Source organism: Ictidomys tridecemlineatus, chromosome 11 (genome assembly GCF_052094955.1).
Source record: "Ictidomys tridecemlineatus isolate mIctTri1 chromosome 11, mIctTri1.hap1, whole genome shotgun sequence".
Lineage (NCBI taxonomy): Eukaryota > Metazoa > Chordata > Mammalia > Rodentia > Sciuridae > Ictidomys > Ictidomys tridecemlineatus.
The window spans coordinates 37,951,813-37,967,181 of record NC_135487.1 but is presented as its reverse complement, the minus strand read 5'-3'; the positions used below and the strand labels follow the sequence as shown (position 1 = coordinate 37,967,181).

Sequence of the window (15,369 nt, the reverse complement as noted above, 5' to 3'; positions counted from 1 at the left end):
GTGCATAAAGGTTCTGATTTCTCTATATCCTTGCCAATACTTAGCTTTCTTTGTGTTTTTTTAAAATAGTAATCCTCCTAATGAGTGTGAAATGATATCTCATTGTAGTTTTTTTAAAGACCCATTTCTTTTTTAATTTTTTAAAGTTGTAGATGTACATAATACCTTTATTTTATTTATTTAATTTTTATATGGTGCTGAGGATCGAACCCAGTGCCTCACATGTGCTAGGCAACCACTCTACCACTGAGCTATGACCCTAGCCCCACTCATTGTCGTTTTAACTTGCATTACTCTAATGATCAGTTATGTTGAACATCACATGTATTTGTTAACCTTTCCTATATATTCTCTGGAGAAATATCTGTTCAAATTCTTTGCACTTTTGTTTTGAATTGGGTCAATTTTTTTTTATTATTTGTTATTGAACTAGTATTTGCTTTGCTTCTCCCTTGCCCCCCATTTGGTACCAGGGATTGAACCCAGGGATGCTTAACCATTAAGCCACATCCCCAGCCCTTTTTTTGTATTTTATTTAGAGACAGGGTCTCACTGAGTTTGCTTAGGGCCTCACTGAGTTGCAGAGGCTGGCTTTGAACTCAAGATCTCCCTGCCTCAACCTTCTGAGCTACTGTAGTTATAGGCATGCACCACTGTGCCTGGCTTTGGTATTTACCCTTACATCTAACTTTTTTCATTTAGCATGTTTCTGAGATGCATGCATATAGTTGAATGTATCTGTAGTGTGTTTTCATTGCTGGATAGTATGCTAGTGTACCCATACAATGTGGTATACCCAAAACATTTGCCTGCTGTTGAGCATTGGGTATTGTGAATAAAGCAGCCATGAATATTAGTATACAAGTTTTTAGGGCATATATTTTCATTTTGGATGAATATTCAAGCGTAGAATTGCTAGGCATATATTTTCCTTTATTCGTTTATAACAACTGTCAAAACAGTTTTGAAAAGTTGCTTTATACTATATAAGACTTCCTGTTGCTTGACATTAATGTCAAAACTTGTATTTTCTGGTTTAATTTTAACCATTTGAGTGTGTGATTAAATCTTATCTTGATTTTTAATTTGTATTTGCCTGATGACTATTTACTTTGAACATCTCTCTATATGTTTATCAGCCATTTATATTCTTTTGAGAAGTGTCTGATCAAATCTTTGACGATATGAGAGACTAGATCCAAAGTTTGCATTTTCTCAACCCTTAATATTTTTTTCCATTATACGGTGGCATTCCCTAGTGAAAATGTGAACCAAAATCTTACTAAGCTCTAATATTTCAGTTCTTTTCCAACATTGGAGAGTATTTTCTTAAACATTTTATGTTATTTAATATTTGTGAGATATTTGTATTTAGAAACTTTGCTTTCAACAAGGGGGATAATTGACCTGTCACTAGGAAAAGATGCTTCTGTTGAATCTGGGATCTTGAAAACCAATTTTACCATTTGCTTGACTTAATTGAAAAAGTCAATTTTCCAGACTTGTCAGTTTTTAGATGTCTGTGTGTCCTCTGCTGTATTAACCTGTGGCTTTCTTTCTTTCTTTCTTTTTTTTTTACCAGTAGAACTTTACAACTCTCAAAATTTATAGCAAGTATCTTACCCTTTGCTTTATCTATCTCCATTCAGCAGTTCACCACTGTAAAATTAACTCCACTCTGGCAAATATGTAAATTAATGTTTTTCAGAATACATGAACTCCTTTTGGCACTTGGTTTCCAGGGAGCTGATTAAACATTGAAGTCTTAGTTGTTCATGTGTTTGTGTTTAATTTTCATCTTTTTTTTTTTTTTTTTTTTTGTGAATGGGCAAGGGAAGGAAAGAAGAAATTGGTATGGTAGAAAAGCAAAGATGGAAAGGTTGTGATTTTGTTTTTTTCTGTTGTTGTTTTCCCCAGAGAATATCGCTTACCCTGTAGAGAGCTGCCCATAGTCCTGGATGGGACAGCTTGCCTGCTTAGTAGCCCTCAAAAACATTTATGTCATTTCATACCTGTGCTGTGCTTACTACTTGGGAACTTACTAGTTAAGAAAACAGTGTCAGAAATATTTTTATAAGGAAACATCTCCTATAATACTGCTTTCTTTTGTTACCTTATATTATAGTCATGTTAGGTTTATCAAATAACTTTTACCTGTACATTCTTTCCTTTATCAATGTTATTTTCATTAAGAATAATGATTATTATATCAAAGAATGAATTCAATTCTTCACTAATTTTTGCATTCTCATTGAGATTTTCATTTGTGACTGTTGAACCTCTCAATCTGATGAAAGAAATAATGTTAAAAAGATTAGTTTAAGATATTGATTTTACTTGTTCTGACATCCTTATGCATTGTTTTTATGGATGTTTTGCTTAAATGAGAATTTCTGTGCCAAATGCATAGGTCTTTAAAAAATTTTCTAAAATATAGTTTTAGTATCAAGTAGTAGAGAAACATTTAATGTTTTGGTGCCTGGCGCATTCCTATAATCACAGTAACTTGAGAGGCTAAAGCAGGGAGAGGCTAAAGCAGGGAGATCGAAAGTTCCAGGTCATCCTCAGCAATTTGTGAAAAACCCTATCTCAAAATACAAGATAAAAAGGACTAGGGTATAGAGGTTGTGGCTAAGTGGTAGAGTGCTTCCCTACTACCCGTGAGGCACTGGGTTTGATCCCCAGCACCACATTTAAAAAAGAAAGAAAAAGAAAAACTAAATAAACAAAAAGAACGGGAGTGTAGCTCAGTGGTAGAGCATCCCTGTGTTCAATTGTCTGTAACCTCCTCACCCCCCAAAGAGAGAGAAAGAGAGGAAGAGAATTTTATATTTCATATCATTAAGGAATTATTTTGCTCTTATACATATTTCAAACTATACTTCCCCTTTACAGTGTTCCCTATCCCCCTTGTACAGTTATCTGTTTTTGTTTTTTTTAATGGCCTTCTCTGTTTCTTGTTTGCAGGCAGCTATCAATGGTGTAATACCCCAGGAAAATGGCATTCTACAAAGGTATGTTGTAAAGTGTAAAATAGAAAGTTGTTGATTTTTTGTTTCAATTAAAAAAAAATATATATTTAGTTGTATATGGACACAATATCCTTATTTTGTTTTTATGTGGTGCTGAGAATCAAACCCAGTGCCTCACGTGTGCCAGGCAAGCACTGTACCACTGCCACAAAATCAGCCCTCTTTGTTTCTTTTTAATAGAGGATTTGATTTTTGGTGTGAAAGTTCATTGTTCTTTCAGACTTTTTTTTTTGTTTATTAAGTCCATAAACTCTCCAACTTTTAACTGTATAATATTTTTTTGTATTGGGTAGCATCATCTTTTAAGGTTGTTTAGTTTATTATTAAGAAAACTTTTAAAGGTCATCTCTTGTTTTATAGGATGGAAGGAACCGAATTCTTTAAAGCGTTGATTGGCACTGAGAAAATGAAATATGGTTCAGAGTATGTTTGTCATCATGTTAACTATTCAGCCTTTATCTCCAAGATGACTATAATCCCCACTCCCCATTTCGGTTTCTAAATCATATGATAGCATTCAACAATTTGAGTAAATTCTTAATAATGAAACTTTACAGAACACTGAACTGTTTTTTTCTGAAATATACAATGTTAACATGTGGACTGGTTTTGTTGATTTTGATTCTTAGTCAAAAGGTAAAATTGTAAGATGAGGCCAAGAGAACCATAATAGTTAAAACATTAAGTTAAAAATACCTGGTGCTTACTATGTGTGGGGCACTGGGTTTGATTCTCAGTACCACATATAAATAAATAAAATGTAGGGATTATGTCCACCTACAACTAGAAATAAAAAAAATTAATAAAAAGAATAAACTAAAAAGTTATAGAAGGTAAAACCATTCCCCCTTCCAAGTGTAGTGTAATTATTTGATCTCCTCCCACCCCTGCCTACCCTTCTCAATTCAAACTTTGGCTGTGTTTTGGTGGCTGGGATTGCTAAATCACTGAAGCATGCTCTACTAAGTACATATGAGGCAAATAGAAAACAGTGGACTAGGAATAAAGTTGTTTTGGAGACGAATAAAAGTGCTCTTGCAACAACTTCAAAAAAATTTTGCCCTGAATTGCAAAATGTGCTACATTTTGTAGGAAACAGTATACTTAGGATGAAAGCAAATTCTCTTGGTACCTGTATCACCCTTAATGATTAATGAATGGTTCTAGGCGAAGCCTGTTCCCCTATGCCCTTTTAAAAAATTGTCAGAGTTTTATCCAGAGTAAATGTGGCTGGCTTCCAAAATCTGTACCAGCCATTTATGTGTGTGTGTGTGTGTGTGTGTGTGTGTGTGTGTGTGTGTGTGTTTTCAAAAGCAATTCAATTCTATTGAAGCCTTGTCTAGAAAGCAAACCAGATGATTACAGAAACATCTTTCATGCTCAGTTTTTAATTTATTGGGGTAGAAAGTTTAGACTGCTAAATACGACTCCAGTTTCATTCATAAGTGTTAATTACCATGCTTTTGTGTGCCACACTGTTTGTTGTGGTAAGCCCTTATGGGTTTGACTACTAGTTTCTGAGTACAAACTGGATATATTTTAAAATTGATAGCATTTGCTATGATTGAATGTAGAAATTCCCTTTACCCTGGAAGCATTTTGACTCTCTTGTTACAGAAGATACTTTTACCTAATATATTTTTTGACTAGAAATTCAGAACTGAATCGTTTTCTAATAAAGTTTCTATAATATTTGGGGTTTAAATTTGATCAGATTGGATTTTGTTTGCTTCTTTCAAATTAAAGGAATGAATCTTAATGTCTGTATAAGAAAGTCACCTGAATCTTGTATGTTTTTTTTTCAACTATTTCCTTATTGTTTTCTTTTTTGAAATCACTGTGGATTTGACATAAATAAAAGTTCCTCTTGTGTGTTCACTGAGCAGAAGAAAAATGAAACAGGGCTCCTTGTTTTTTCATAGGTTTAACACAGAAAGCAGAAGATACAATGCTAGAAATTGTACATGAAGGGACTTAAAAGAACCGTTGTTTTGTATGTTTGATTTTTTAATAAAGTTGAATATAGTGTGTGTATACAGTTGACTCTAATTTGTCAGTTCATGCCTTAACAGATTCCATAGTTTATGGAAATAGCTCTATTATTCAGTGTTCTTATGACATATTGAACTTTTTGATAGAAGGAATTAAATACTCACAGAAATGGTATTTAGTTTAAAATTTTTTAACAGAATTTAGTTATAAAAAAATTATATTAAGTAGGCCAAGTCTGGAAGTTACATGCCCGTAATCCCAGTGGATTGTGAGGCTGAGACAGGAGGATCACAAGTTCAAGGCCAGCCAACAGCTATCTAGTTACCTACCCCCCAATGTATTAATTATAAACAACCTAAAGGAGGTTTTAAAAAATTAATTTGTGTGTGTGTGTGTATTTTTGTTGGGGAGGAATCCTTATGCTTTATTGCTTTTTTTGAAGTAAGATTTTTATGTAAATTCAAAAGTGTATCTGTGATTTTTAATGTACCCCTAAGTTTAGGGAAAAGAAACTAACATTTTTTGAATGCTGAAGGTACTTTACTAGGCAACTGACATATTTTTTCCTCATCCAATTGTGATTGTTCCACAGCTGCAAAAACTCTCCAAGTTTACATGGGTTTTCACAATGTCACAAATATAGTAGAACATTGTAAATATAGTCTTGAGTTTCTCTTTTTAAAAGCCATGCCTTTTCTTCTATACTGTCTCCCTTCTTGAACATTCATAAGAAAGGCATGTCACAACTTTTGTTTTAAGATTTTTTCCTATGGATAAAAAAATAGAAATTCAATACATATATGTAGTGTCTTTGTCTCACAACTTTTTTTAAAAAAACAACTTTGTTCTTACAATTTTTATTTTAGTTGTAAGCTAATAAAGATAGACATTATTATCCCTAATTTTATAGGCAGACAGACATTGAAGCATATGATCCAGAAGATAGAACATGATGATGATGGAGTTAAGATGTAAGCAAGTGTTCTTGGCTCTTCCTTCAAGATTTCTTTCTTTAGACAATATACTTATATTCCAACAAAATATACTTATAATGTGTGTAACATATACAGTCATAAGAACAAACTCAGTACCACCATCACCAAAACAAAGAAAAAACACTTCCCAAATTAATAATGGGATTTTAGTCATTTACTAAGGGAGGTATTTGTCATTTATGTGATGACCCAGACAGGTGTATAGTATGTTTATCCATTGTTTAATATATTAAAGGCACATAGAGAAGATAGGGTTTATTTTCAACCTTGACCATTATGCCTTTAGAATATATAAATGCAGGTTTTCTCATTTATAAAAGTGCCCATTTTAAAAATCCAACAATTCAATTCATAAGCTTATCTCTGAAACAGAGTGTGTGTAAGGTACTCAAAGTTGTTGCCATGGAATAGCATTTTTAAAAATTGAAATAATAAACCAGCATAGTGTTCCTGTTTACTTTGCTTTAATTTACTGCCTTCCAAGGGCCTGCATGTAGAGGATTGAAGGTTAGCTCTAAATTAGATTTCTCCATAGAACTTGCTTACCATTGTCTTTTAAAAAACACAAACAAAAAAAGAAGATATAGTTCATTTAGCTCATGGTTCTGGAGGTTGGAAATTCAAGATTGGGTACTATATCTGGCAAGGACCTCATACTGTGTTAGGATATGGCAAAAAAGCAGAAGGGTAGATGATATATAGAGAATACAAACATGAGATAGACTGGTGATGTAAATCAATGGTGAAGTTCTTAGTATGCACAAAGCCTGGGTTCCATTTCTAGTACCAAATGGGAGAAGAATACAAAGCCCAGGTATCCTTAATGGGTGGTAAGAGGGGTGACAAAGTGTCCAGTAGTAAAGTTACTGAACATAGTTCAACTTGAGTGGACAAATGAGGGAAAAAAAAAATGATTCACGAATTTGCATGTTGTTCTTGCATAGGGGTCATGCTGATCTCTGTATTGTTCCAATTATAGTGAATGTGCTGTCAAAGCATGCACCTACCACAATCCTTTTTAAAATTATTGATTAGTAAGAATAATGAGGAAGTGAAATTATAGGATTGTCATTTTTATTAACAAAAAATTGAATATTATTTTTAAAGTTTGGATGTCATTTAAAAACTCTCCAAATTTTAAATTCATTATTTTTTGAGTGAACCTGAAATAAAGGAATTATAATTAATAAGAAAATTTCCAAATGATAACTTTAAAAAACACAACTTTGTAGCCAGGCCTGGTGGTGTGTATCTGTAATCCCAGCTTCCCAGGGAGACTGAGACAGGAAGATCGAAAGTTCTAGGCCAGGTTTGTCATCTTAGGGAGACTTTGTCTCAAATAAAACAATAACAACAAAAATGTTATGGCTGACAAGTATACAAGATAGTCTGCTGTGATTAAAAATATTATACTACCTCTGAGAGTTAGATCTTAGTAAAGGAATAATAACAAACACCCTAGTGATTTCAACAGAATTTCATATAGGGAATCAGTTACAAAGATATGGAGAGAGTTGAAAGAGCAAAAAGCTGATGCTGAGACAACACAAATGAAATGATTGCAGAAAACAGCTGAATTACTATGCTCAAATGAAGGTAGTTTTTGCTAGTTGATGAAGAGGAGAGACCAAGGGTTGTTTCAGATTCATAGCTTCAGTATTCCCTGAGATGGGTATGCTGGGTTGAGTGAGGCCTGTTGGGGGACCGAAGTCAAGGCTACAACTCCAAGCTAAAAAGCAGCTTTAGCTTAGATTAACTGAAATGGTCCTTGCTGGCAACACAGGGCACAAAGGAAAGTGCTGTAGGAATAAAGGACAGAGTTTGGGAGAGGTTGAAGTCAACAGAACTTTGAAGGCCAGAGGGAAAGCCCTAAAAACTTGATCTTAGACACATGAGAAGGAAGTCCGGTTTTGCTGGCAGTCCTACAGGATGTGAAAAGGCTTGTGAAAAAAGTGTTGAAAAAAAGATAACATCAATTATGATGCTAAAACAGAGTGAGTGCCACTGTAGGAGTGACATGTGCAAGGTTGGTAGGATTGATGTAAAAGGCACAAGAAGAAAGTTTTATGTAGTGTGTGTGGGCGTGCGTGCGCAGGCATGCATGTCCATCCACGGGCAAGCACATTTATGCCTCAAAATTCCCTTTTCTGTTACTGGTCACAAGGCCATAGTTAATATTTGCAGTTTCTTTTTCCACTATTTATTTTGTATACCCTATCTTCAACCTTCTAATGGTCAAGTTTTTACCTTTGGGGATAACTCAGACCTTCGTGCTTGGAAAATCATAATCCTCAATGCAACCATCTTTTTTTTTATTATTAGTTACAATTTTCCATTAATTCTTGTTATTGGATATGTCCTAAAAAAAGATTCTCTGGACCCAGGAATTGCAGCAACCCCAATATTTACTTTGTAATCAAAACCAATCATGCCAGCCAATAACCCTTCCTTTGCTGAGTGATTCAGTGCAATGAAGAGTACAAAATGGCCAAGCAATGTTGCAAAGTTCTAATTCAGTGAACGTATTCTGGAAACATTACATCCTTAAGTGCTATGATCTCTGAACCATTGAAGCCCAAAGTTGCAGAAGCAAAATTTTGTTAAGTTATTGAACATAATGAAAGAAACTATTACTTAATTTCTATGCACATTTTTTTTTTGGGCACTAGGAGAAATAGCCTGGTGTTTTAGTTCACTGATATAAAGCATATACCATATCCTTTATTAAGGTGCAGCCCCAAGCTTTGAGGTCACTTTGTTTTATATACTGAGTTTTGCTTATGGAGTTTCTAGTAAGCCTGTTTTGTTAGGTTAGCTAAGTCTGATGGCATATACAAATGAGCTCAGTGCTGTACTTCTTTCGTTGTGAAATGAGTTCATTAGTTAGAACCAGGCTTATGTTGAAAGCCATAGATGAATAAGATATTTTCCAAACCTATGAATGGTAGTACTAGCCGAAGCATTACTGTCAGAGAATACAATTTTATATCCAGAAAAATGGTTCCCTCCCTCTCATCCCTCCCTCCCTCCCTCCCTTCCTTCCTTCCATCCCAGTGAAGACAGATCATTGCCTCTTCCCTTATTGGAAAAAAAAAATCTATTACCAGGAAGTCCATGTTGTGCCCATGCCTAACCTCCATCCCTTTGTACATTAATGTACAAGTAGCAAGTGGGGAAAAAAAAGCTGACTAAACAACAATGTCTTCTTATCTATGTTATTGAGAGCCTTTTCTTTAATGGGTAATGTATAGGAAAAATTTTATGTGTGTTCCTCATTCTTTCTAGTTACCCAGTTTTCCAGTTTCATTCTTTCCAAGTCCTGATCATTCTCTAGCCCATTAATTGTTTATGATTCAAAGAAGATTTGTACCTTAGTGGCTCTCTTCTTCCAAATGAAATGGCCAACCTGTGGTGCAATTTTAACTTATCCCCACTAGGAGGCTTTTCTTTCACTGCTGTTTTTCAGGCATAACTTTGATTGAGGCTATAATATTGGATCAGTCAAGTTTTGGTTGGTGCCAGCATATTATACATACCTAATTTTTCTCTTCCCAGTCTTAAGTTTTTTCTTCTTTCGTAAGCTTACTTATCTCTTAGTTATTGATGGGAAATGCAAGGCATAACAACAGATATTTCATCCCAATATGATTTTGACCACTGGACCCCAGAAGCTTTATTAAATTAGTAGACTCCTATTAAGACAGAGGCCCTTGCATTTTTTTGAGTGTGTAGCATGCATGTGTTATATCAAAACATCAGTTACTACTTCTGTTCTTTTAGGTTCAATCCTCATTATCATCAATGTCATATTGTTCTGTGGAATGTCTAGGTGATCAGGATCTTTCTGGATCAGATTATTGTGACAATGGCAGGAAACTAACATAGTATCTTCAGAAAAAGACAATGAATGTATACTGTGTTGGGTGAAAGTAAAATGCTTGTCATGATACTTGCAAATTAGTGTACAAAATAAAAAATATGCCGAAGATCATTTGCTAATAACCCTAACTCTGTGGATCAGGAAATCAGTGTAGGATTTCTGGCAGTTACTGTGTCTTTCTAGTATGCATTTAGGACCTGGGGGAATAACTGTAGGGAAAGTTGACAGATTGAACTTACTTGAACCTACAAAGAGCCAGTTTATGCCAAGACTTCATTTACATTGTAACCTTTCACTTTGAAAAATCTCTAGGAATTAACATCATTTCAGGAGGCAGAATCTGTCAGTGCCCTAAAATTTTGAGTATTTTAATTAGTACACAGATAGCTAGTAAACAGCTGCAGGTGTCTTAGGGAATATTTTAGAATAAAATTTACAGTACACACTTGTGTCTCTGTTGCATTGTTTTTGTGGGGTCCAGAACTCCCATTTAATCCAGCGATTTTATGTTTGTAAACTACTTGTGCTTAGAAACTCTGGGAGTGACTGACTATCCATTTTGGTTACTGAAGTTGGGATGTAAGCTGCCAGGTTTAAAGTTTCTGTTGTTCATAGATCAAGTAATATTTTCATGGCCTGACCTTAAATTTTTTTCCATAGAAATACTGTGGCTTAGTGAAGTACTATTAAAGGTCTCTGCAAATTGATTGCTGCTTTTGTCCTTTAGTGTAATTGCTCATATTTTTTTCTTATCATTAAATTTTGCCATTTGATTTCTACCATTCTGGTATCTTATCATGCTCATTAGGAAGACTGTCAGTGGTGTCTTGTACTCATTTCATTCCAGCCCACAGAAGAAAGCCACTACAAAGTTTTTCAAGGATATAGATTCATTTACTAATATATTTTTTAATCCTAAAACGCAGTATCCTTCATGACTTCATGGATGATGTTGTAGGAGGGTGTATGTACAGTAGACATATCGTCACAATGAGCTATACATAATTTAGTATAGCATGGTATGGATCACTAGTATCACATTTTCTCTTGGCAAGGAACTAGCAATAAATTGAAGGTCAAGGACATAAGCAAGCCAGTTCTCCAATCTTATCTTTAAAAGTATGTTTCCCAGGACTCCTTAGGATCTAGTCAGGAAAATGAAAGTCTATGTATTAGAACAGAGAAACATTAATGTAGTGTTGGTTATACAGGTGTGAAAGACAAAAGAGCAAAAAGGTGAGCCTTAGATATAGTAACTGATGGAAGAAGTTAATACTCTTAAATGAGGCTCAGAGGGGGTCTATGGAACAGGGGTCAGACCTATGAACACATATTGTCCAGCTGCTGCTGGTATCTGTAGGAATATCAAGAAGCTGGTTATAGGGCTGTTGATATGGTTCAGTGGTATAGCACTCCTATAGCATGCATGAGGCCATGGGTTTAATCCCCAGTATGGAGGAGGTTGGAATGGGGGAGAAGAAGCTGGTGATTCATAGTGGAGTAGGGAAGGGGAGCATGGGAGGAATAGATGAACTCTAGATAGGGCAGAGAGGTGGGAGGGGAAAGAAGGGGGCAGGGGTTTAGAAATGATGGTGGAATGTGATGGACATTATTATCCAAAGTACATGTACGAAGACATGAATTGGTATGAATATACTTTGTATACAACCAGAGATATGAAAAATTGTGCTCTATATATGTAATAAGAATTGTAATGTATTCCTTTGTCATATTATAAATAAAAAAATTAATTAAAAAAAGGAGAGGACTGGAACCTTTAGGTGATGCTGATGGAAATGCATGCAACCAAGAGGTAAGAAGTCTTGACTTCCTTCCTCCTAACTAATAACCCCTGTTGCAGGAAACCATCTAGCAAAGGAAAATACAGTTTTTCAGTTTCTCGGCTCCTGTATCTCAGATAGACTCAAATAGAAGATATATAGAAGGATATTTTGGACTCAAGAAACAATAAGTCAGTTACCTGCTTACTGTCCTAAGCTGTTTTTCTTAGGGTTTGAGAAGTTGTGGCAAATATTAGAGATATGAAGAAGTTTCATTGCATACTTTCTGTTCATAGATATTTAGGAACTCACATTGGATTTCAACAATGTCATGCTTTCCTCTTTTGGACATTTCTTAGTTCCCATGTCTTATTTATAGGATTACTTTCTTTGAATTTAACAACTGGGAGAGAGGGTAGATTTTTATGTTTTTTGTGTTTGGATCAGTGATTACTGAAGTGTGCTCTGTGGTGAGATCTGAACTTTGCTTTTGAATTTTTTTTTTCCTTTAACCTATAATGAGAAACACTTGGAAGCTCAGACACATATGCAAATGTGTGATAGAATACAAAGTTTTATGAAACACTTGATCCTCTTAAGTGACATATCCCAATAATTTCTATTCTATTCTGGTTTTTAAAAGACTTATCACAAATCTCTAAATCAACCGTGTAATCTATAGTTTGATAAACATCAGAGCAATAGTATGATAAAAGGAAATTGACATAAATATTCTCTCTTGCTTGGTTGTTTGAGCAGTGCTTCAATTGAGTATGTATTGGTTGTTGTTGTTTCTGTGCAGGTTCCCAGTCTATTCTCTTTCCTTAAATTCCAGGGGAGAATAAAAATGTTTTAGAGCTGGTCTTGAGATCTGGTGGTGGTGGAAGACACATACAAAATGATGCTGCAACTAAACCATACTTTATGTTCCCTCCCTTCCCAAACTTTTCCTTTAGTGAGGAAACAAAAAGGTGACAATGCATATCACAAATTAAGTCAGAAAAAAATCCAGTGTTTTGAATGATTATTCCTCATTTATTAGTTTGGCAAATATTTGATTGCCTCCTATTATTTGATTGCCATGTAAAAAATATTGAGCTCGGAGCAGAGGATACAGATGTAAAAAACAAATGCGATGCACAAAGCTCAACTCAAAGTGGTTCAAGGAATTAGTCCAGAGACCCTGCACCTAACAGAGGAAAAAGTAGGCCCAAATCTTCATCATGTCAGATTAGGCCCCACCTTTCTTAACAAGATTTCTAAAGCACAAGAAATAAAATCAAGAATTAATAAATGGAGGGGCTGAGGTTGTGGCTTAGCGGTAGAGTGCTTGCCTAGCATGTGTGAGGCACTGTGTTTGATTCTCAGCACCACATATAAATTAATAAATAAATAAAGGTGCATTGACAAGTAAAAAAAAAAAAAGAATAAGTGGGATGGACTCAAACTAAAAAGCTAAAAGAAACAATCAATGAGGTGGACAGAGCCTTCATTTTGGAAGCAAATTTTTGCCACACACACATCAGATAGAGCACTAATCTCCAGGATATATAAAGAACCAAAAACTTAACATCAAAAAAATAAACAACCCAATCAATAAATGGGCTAATGAGCTGAAATACACTTCTCAGAAGAAGATATACATTTGATCAACAAATATATGAAAAAGTGTTCAACATATCTAGTAATTAGAGAAATGCAAATCAAAACTAAGATTTTATCTCACACCAGTCAGATTGGCAGTTATCAAGAATACAGACAATAATAAATATTGGGAGGATGTGGGGGAAATGGCACACTTATACATTGCTGGCTAGACTGAAAATTGATGCAGTCTGCATCAAAACAGATGCAGATTCCTTAGAAAGTTTGGAATGGCACCACCATTTGATCCAGCTATCCCACTCCTCGGTTTATACCCAAAGGATTTAAAATCAGCATACTACAGTAATGCAGCCACATCAATGTTCATAGCAACTCAATTCACAATAGCTAAACTGTGGAAGCAACCTAGATGCTCTTCAGTAGATGAATAGATAAAGAAAATGTGATATATATACATAATGGAATATTACTCAGTATTAAAAGAGAATAAAATTATGGCATTTGGAGGTAAATGGATGGAGTTGGAGAATACCATGCTAAGCAAAGTAAGCCAATCCCCCAAAATCAAAGGCCAAATGTTTTCTCTGGTAAGTGGATGCTGATCCATAACGGGCAGGGGGAGGCATGGGAAAAATTTAGGAACTTTGGGCAAAGGGGACAGAGGGCAAGGAGGGTTCATAGGGGCAGGAAAGATGGTGGAATGAGATGGACACCATTACCTTAGGTACATGTATGACTGCACATATAGTGTGACACTATCATGTGCAACCATAGAAAGGTAAAGTTGTACTGCAATAGTGTACAATGAATCAAAATGCATTCTGCTGTCTGCAAATTTTTAATTATAATATCGGTAGAGAATTAGACCTAGTCTATGGTAACAAAATGAATTGAAATATATTCAGTCAGAGATATGAAATATGAAATATAATTAAGTCTAAGAAAAATAGAAGTGAGATTGATTTGGTGAAGAAAAACTTTTCTTTGAAGGAATAGCTTATGTTCTTTGGTGAAATGTTAAGGACCAAGGTAAGATAAGATTAATGAAGACAGTTGTGGTTATTAACATATGCTACAGGATGAGAATGGAAAGGTAGGGTTCAAATCAGGGCTTTAAAGGGTACTCTATTAGAAGAGCTGTCAGGATTAATGGAAAGATTAGGAAATAAAATGTACAAAGACATTTTTTTTCTTTAATTTCACTTTAGGGATGGTGTTTTAGTCAGCTTTTCACTGCTGTAACTAAAGGATCTGACCAAAACAACTGTAGTGGAGGAAAAGTTTATTTGAGGGCTCACAGTTTCACAGGTCTTATTCTATCAAATCCAGCTCCATTTCTTGGGGCTAAAGATGAGGCTGAACATCATGGTGGAGTGTGTGGCAGAGGGAAGCAGTTCACATCATAGTAATCAAAAAGCAGAGATTCCACTTGCCAGATATAAGTATATTTCCAAAGCCATGCCACAATGCCCACCTTCTTCAGCCACACCTTACCACTTCAGTTCTACTCAGCTATTCCATATCAGGGGATTAAATCACTGATTGGGCTAGAATCTTACAACTCGATCATTTCTCCTCTGAACTTTTACTCTCATGTGAGCTTCTGGGGGTTACCTCACATCCAAACCATAACAGGTGGTATGGAATGGATTACAGGGGAGCAAGAGAATGTAGTAAGAGATTAGTTGGGAGGCTGTTATGTTAGTTGGTACAAGAGATGATTGTGACTTGGATTAAGGTAGCAGTTTAAGAGAGTAAAGGTGGATTATTTATCTAAAAGATTTAGGAGGTAAAATTGAAAGAACTGATTAGACTTGGGAGTTGAAGAAGAGAAGGCATTAAGGATAACACCAGAGGTTTCTGGATTAGGCTGCTGATATTAAGAATAATCAAGGAGGATCAGACTTGGGGAAACATTAATGAAGGTTTAGATACACTGAGTTTGTGGTTCGAGATCTTACTAGGGTACTAGCATTGTCCAAATATAATTATTTTTCCCATTTTACAAATGAAACAGCTATTAAGTAGACAGATCTATGATTTCATTTTTCTTAAGAAGACAAAAGATTTGAAATATGTTTAAA

General features: G+C 35.0%; 1 protein-coding gene and 1 non-coding gene across 6 annotated transcripts in view; one reads left to right on the top strand and one right to left on the bottom strand.

The window, feature by feature from the left end:
• Faf1 (Fas associated factor 1) overlaps positions 1-15,369 on the top strand; it is a 384,137-nt gene that overhangs the window by 105,635 nt on the left and 263,133 nt on the right. For all 5 annotated transcript variants that reach the window (XM_078026234.1, XM_078026231.1, XM_078026233.1 and 2 more), the window contains one exon: positions 2,968-3,014. Coding sequence is in view for 4 of the 5 variants with exons in the window: in XM_078026231.1 (XP_077882357.1) it covers positions 2,968-3,014 (47 nt within the window). In the remaining variant the exon portion in view is untranslated. The remainder of the gene's footprint in view (positions 1-2,967; positions 3,015-15,369) is intronic.
• On the bottom strand, positions 6,919-7,022 carry LOC120891017 (U6 spliceosomal RNA). Its single transcript, XR_005735456.2, has one exon. It is a non-coding gene; the product is annotated as a U6 spliceosomal RNA (small nuclear RNA).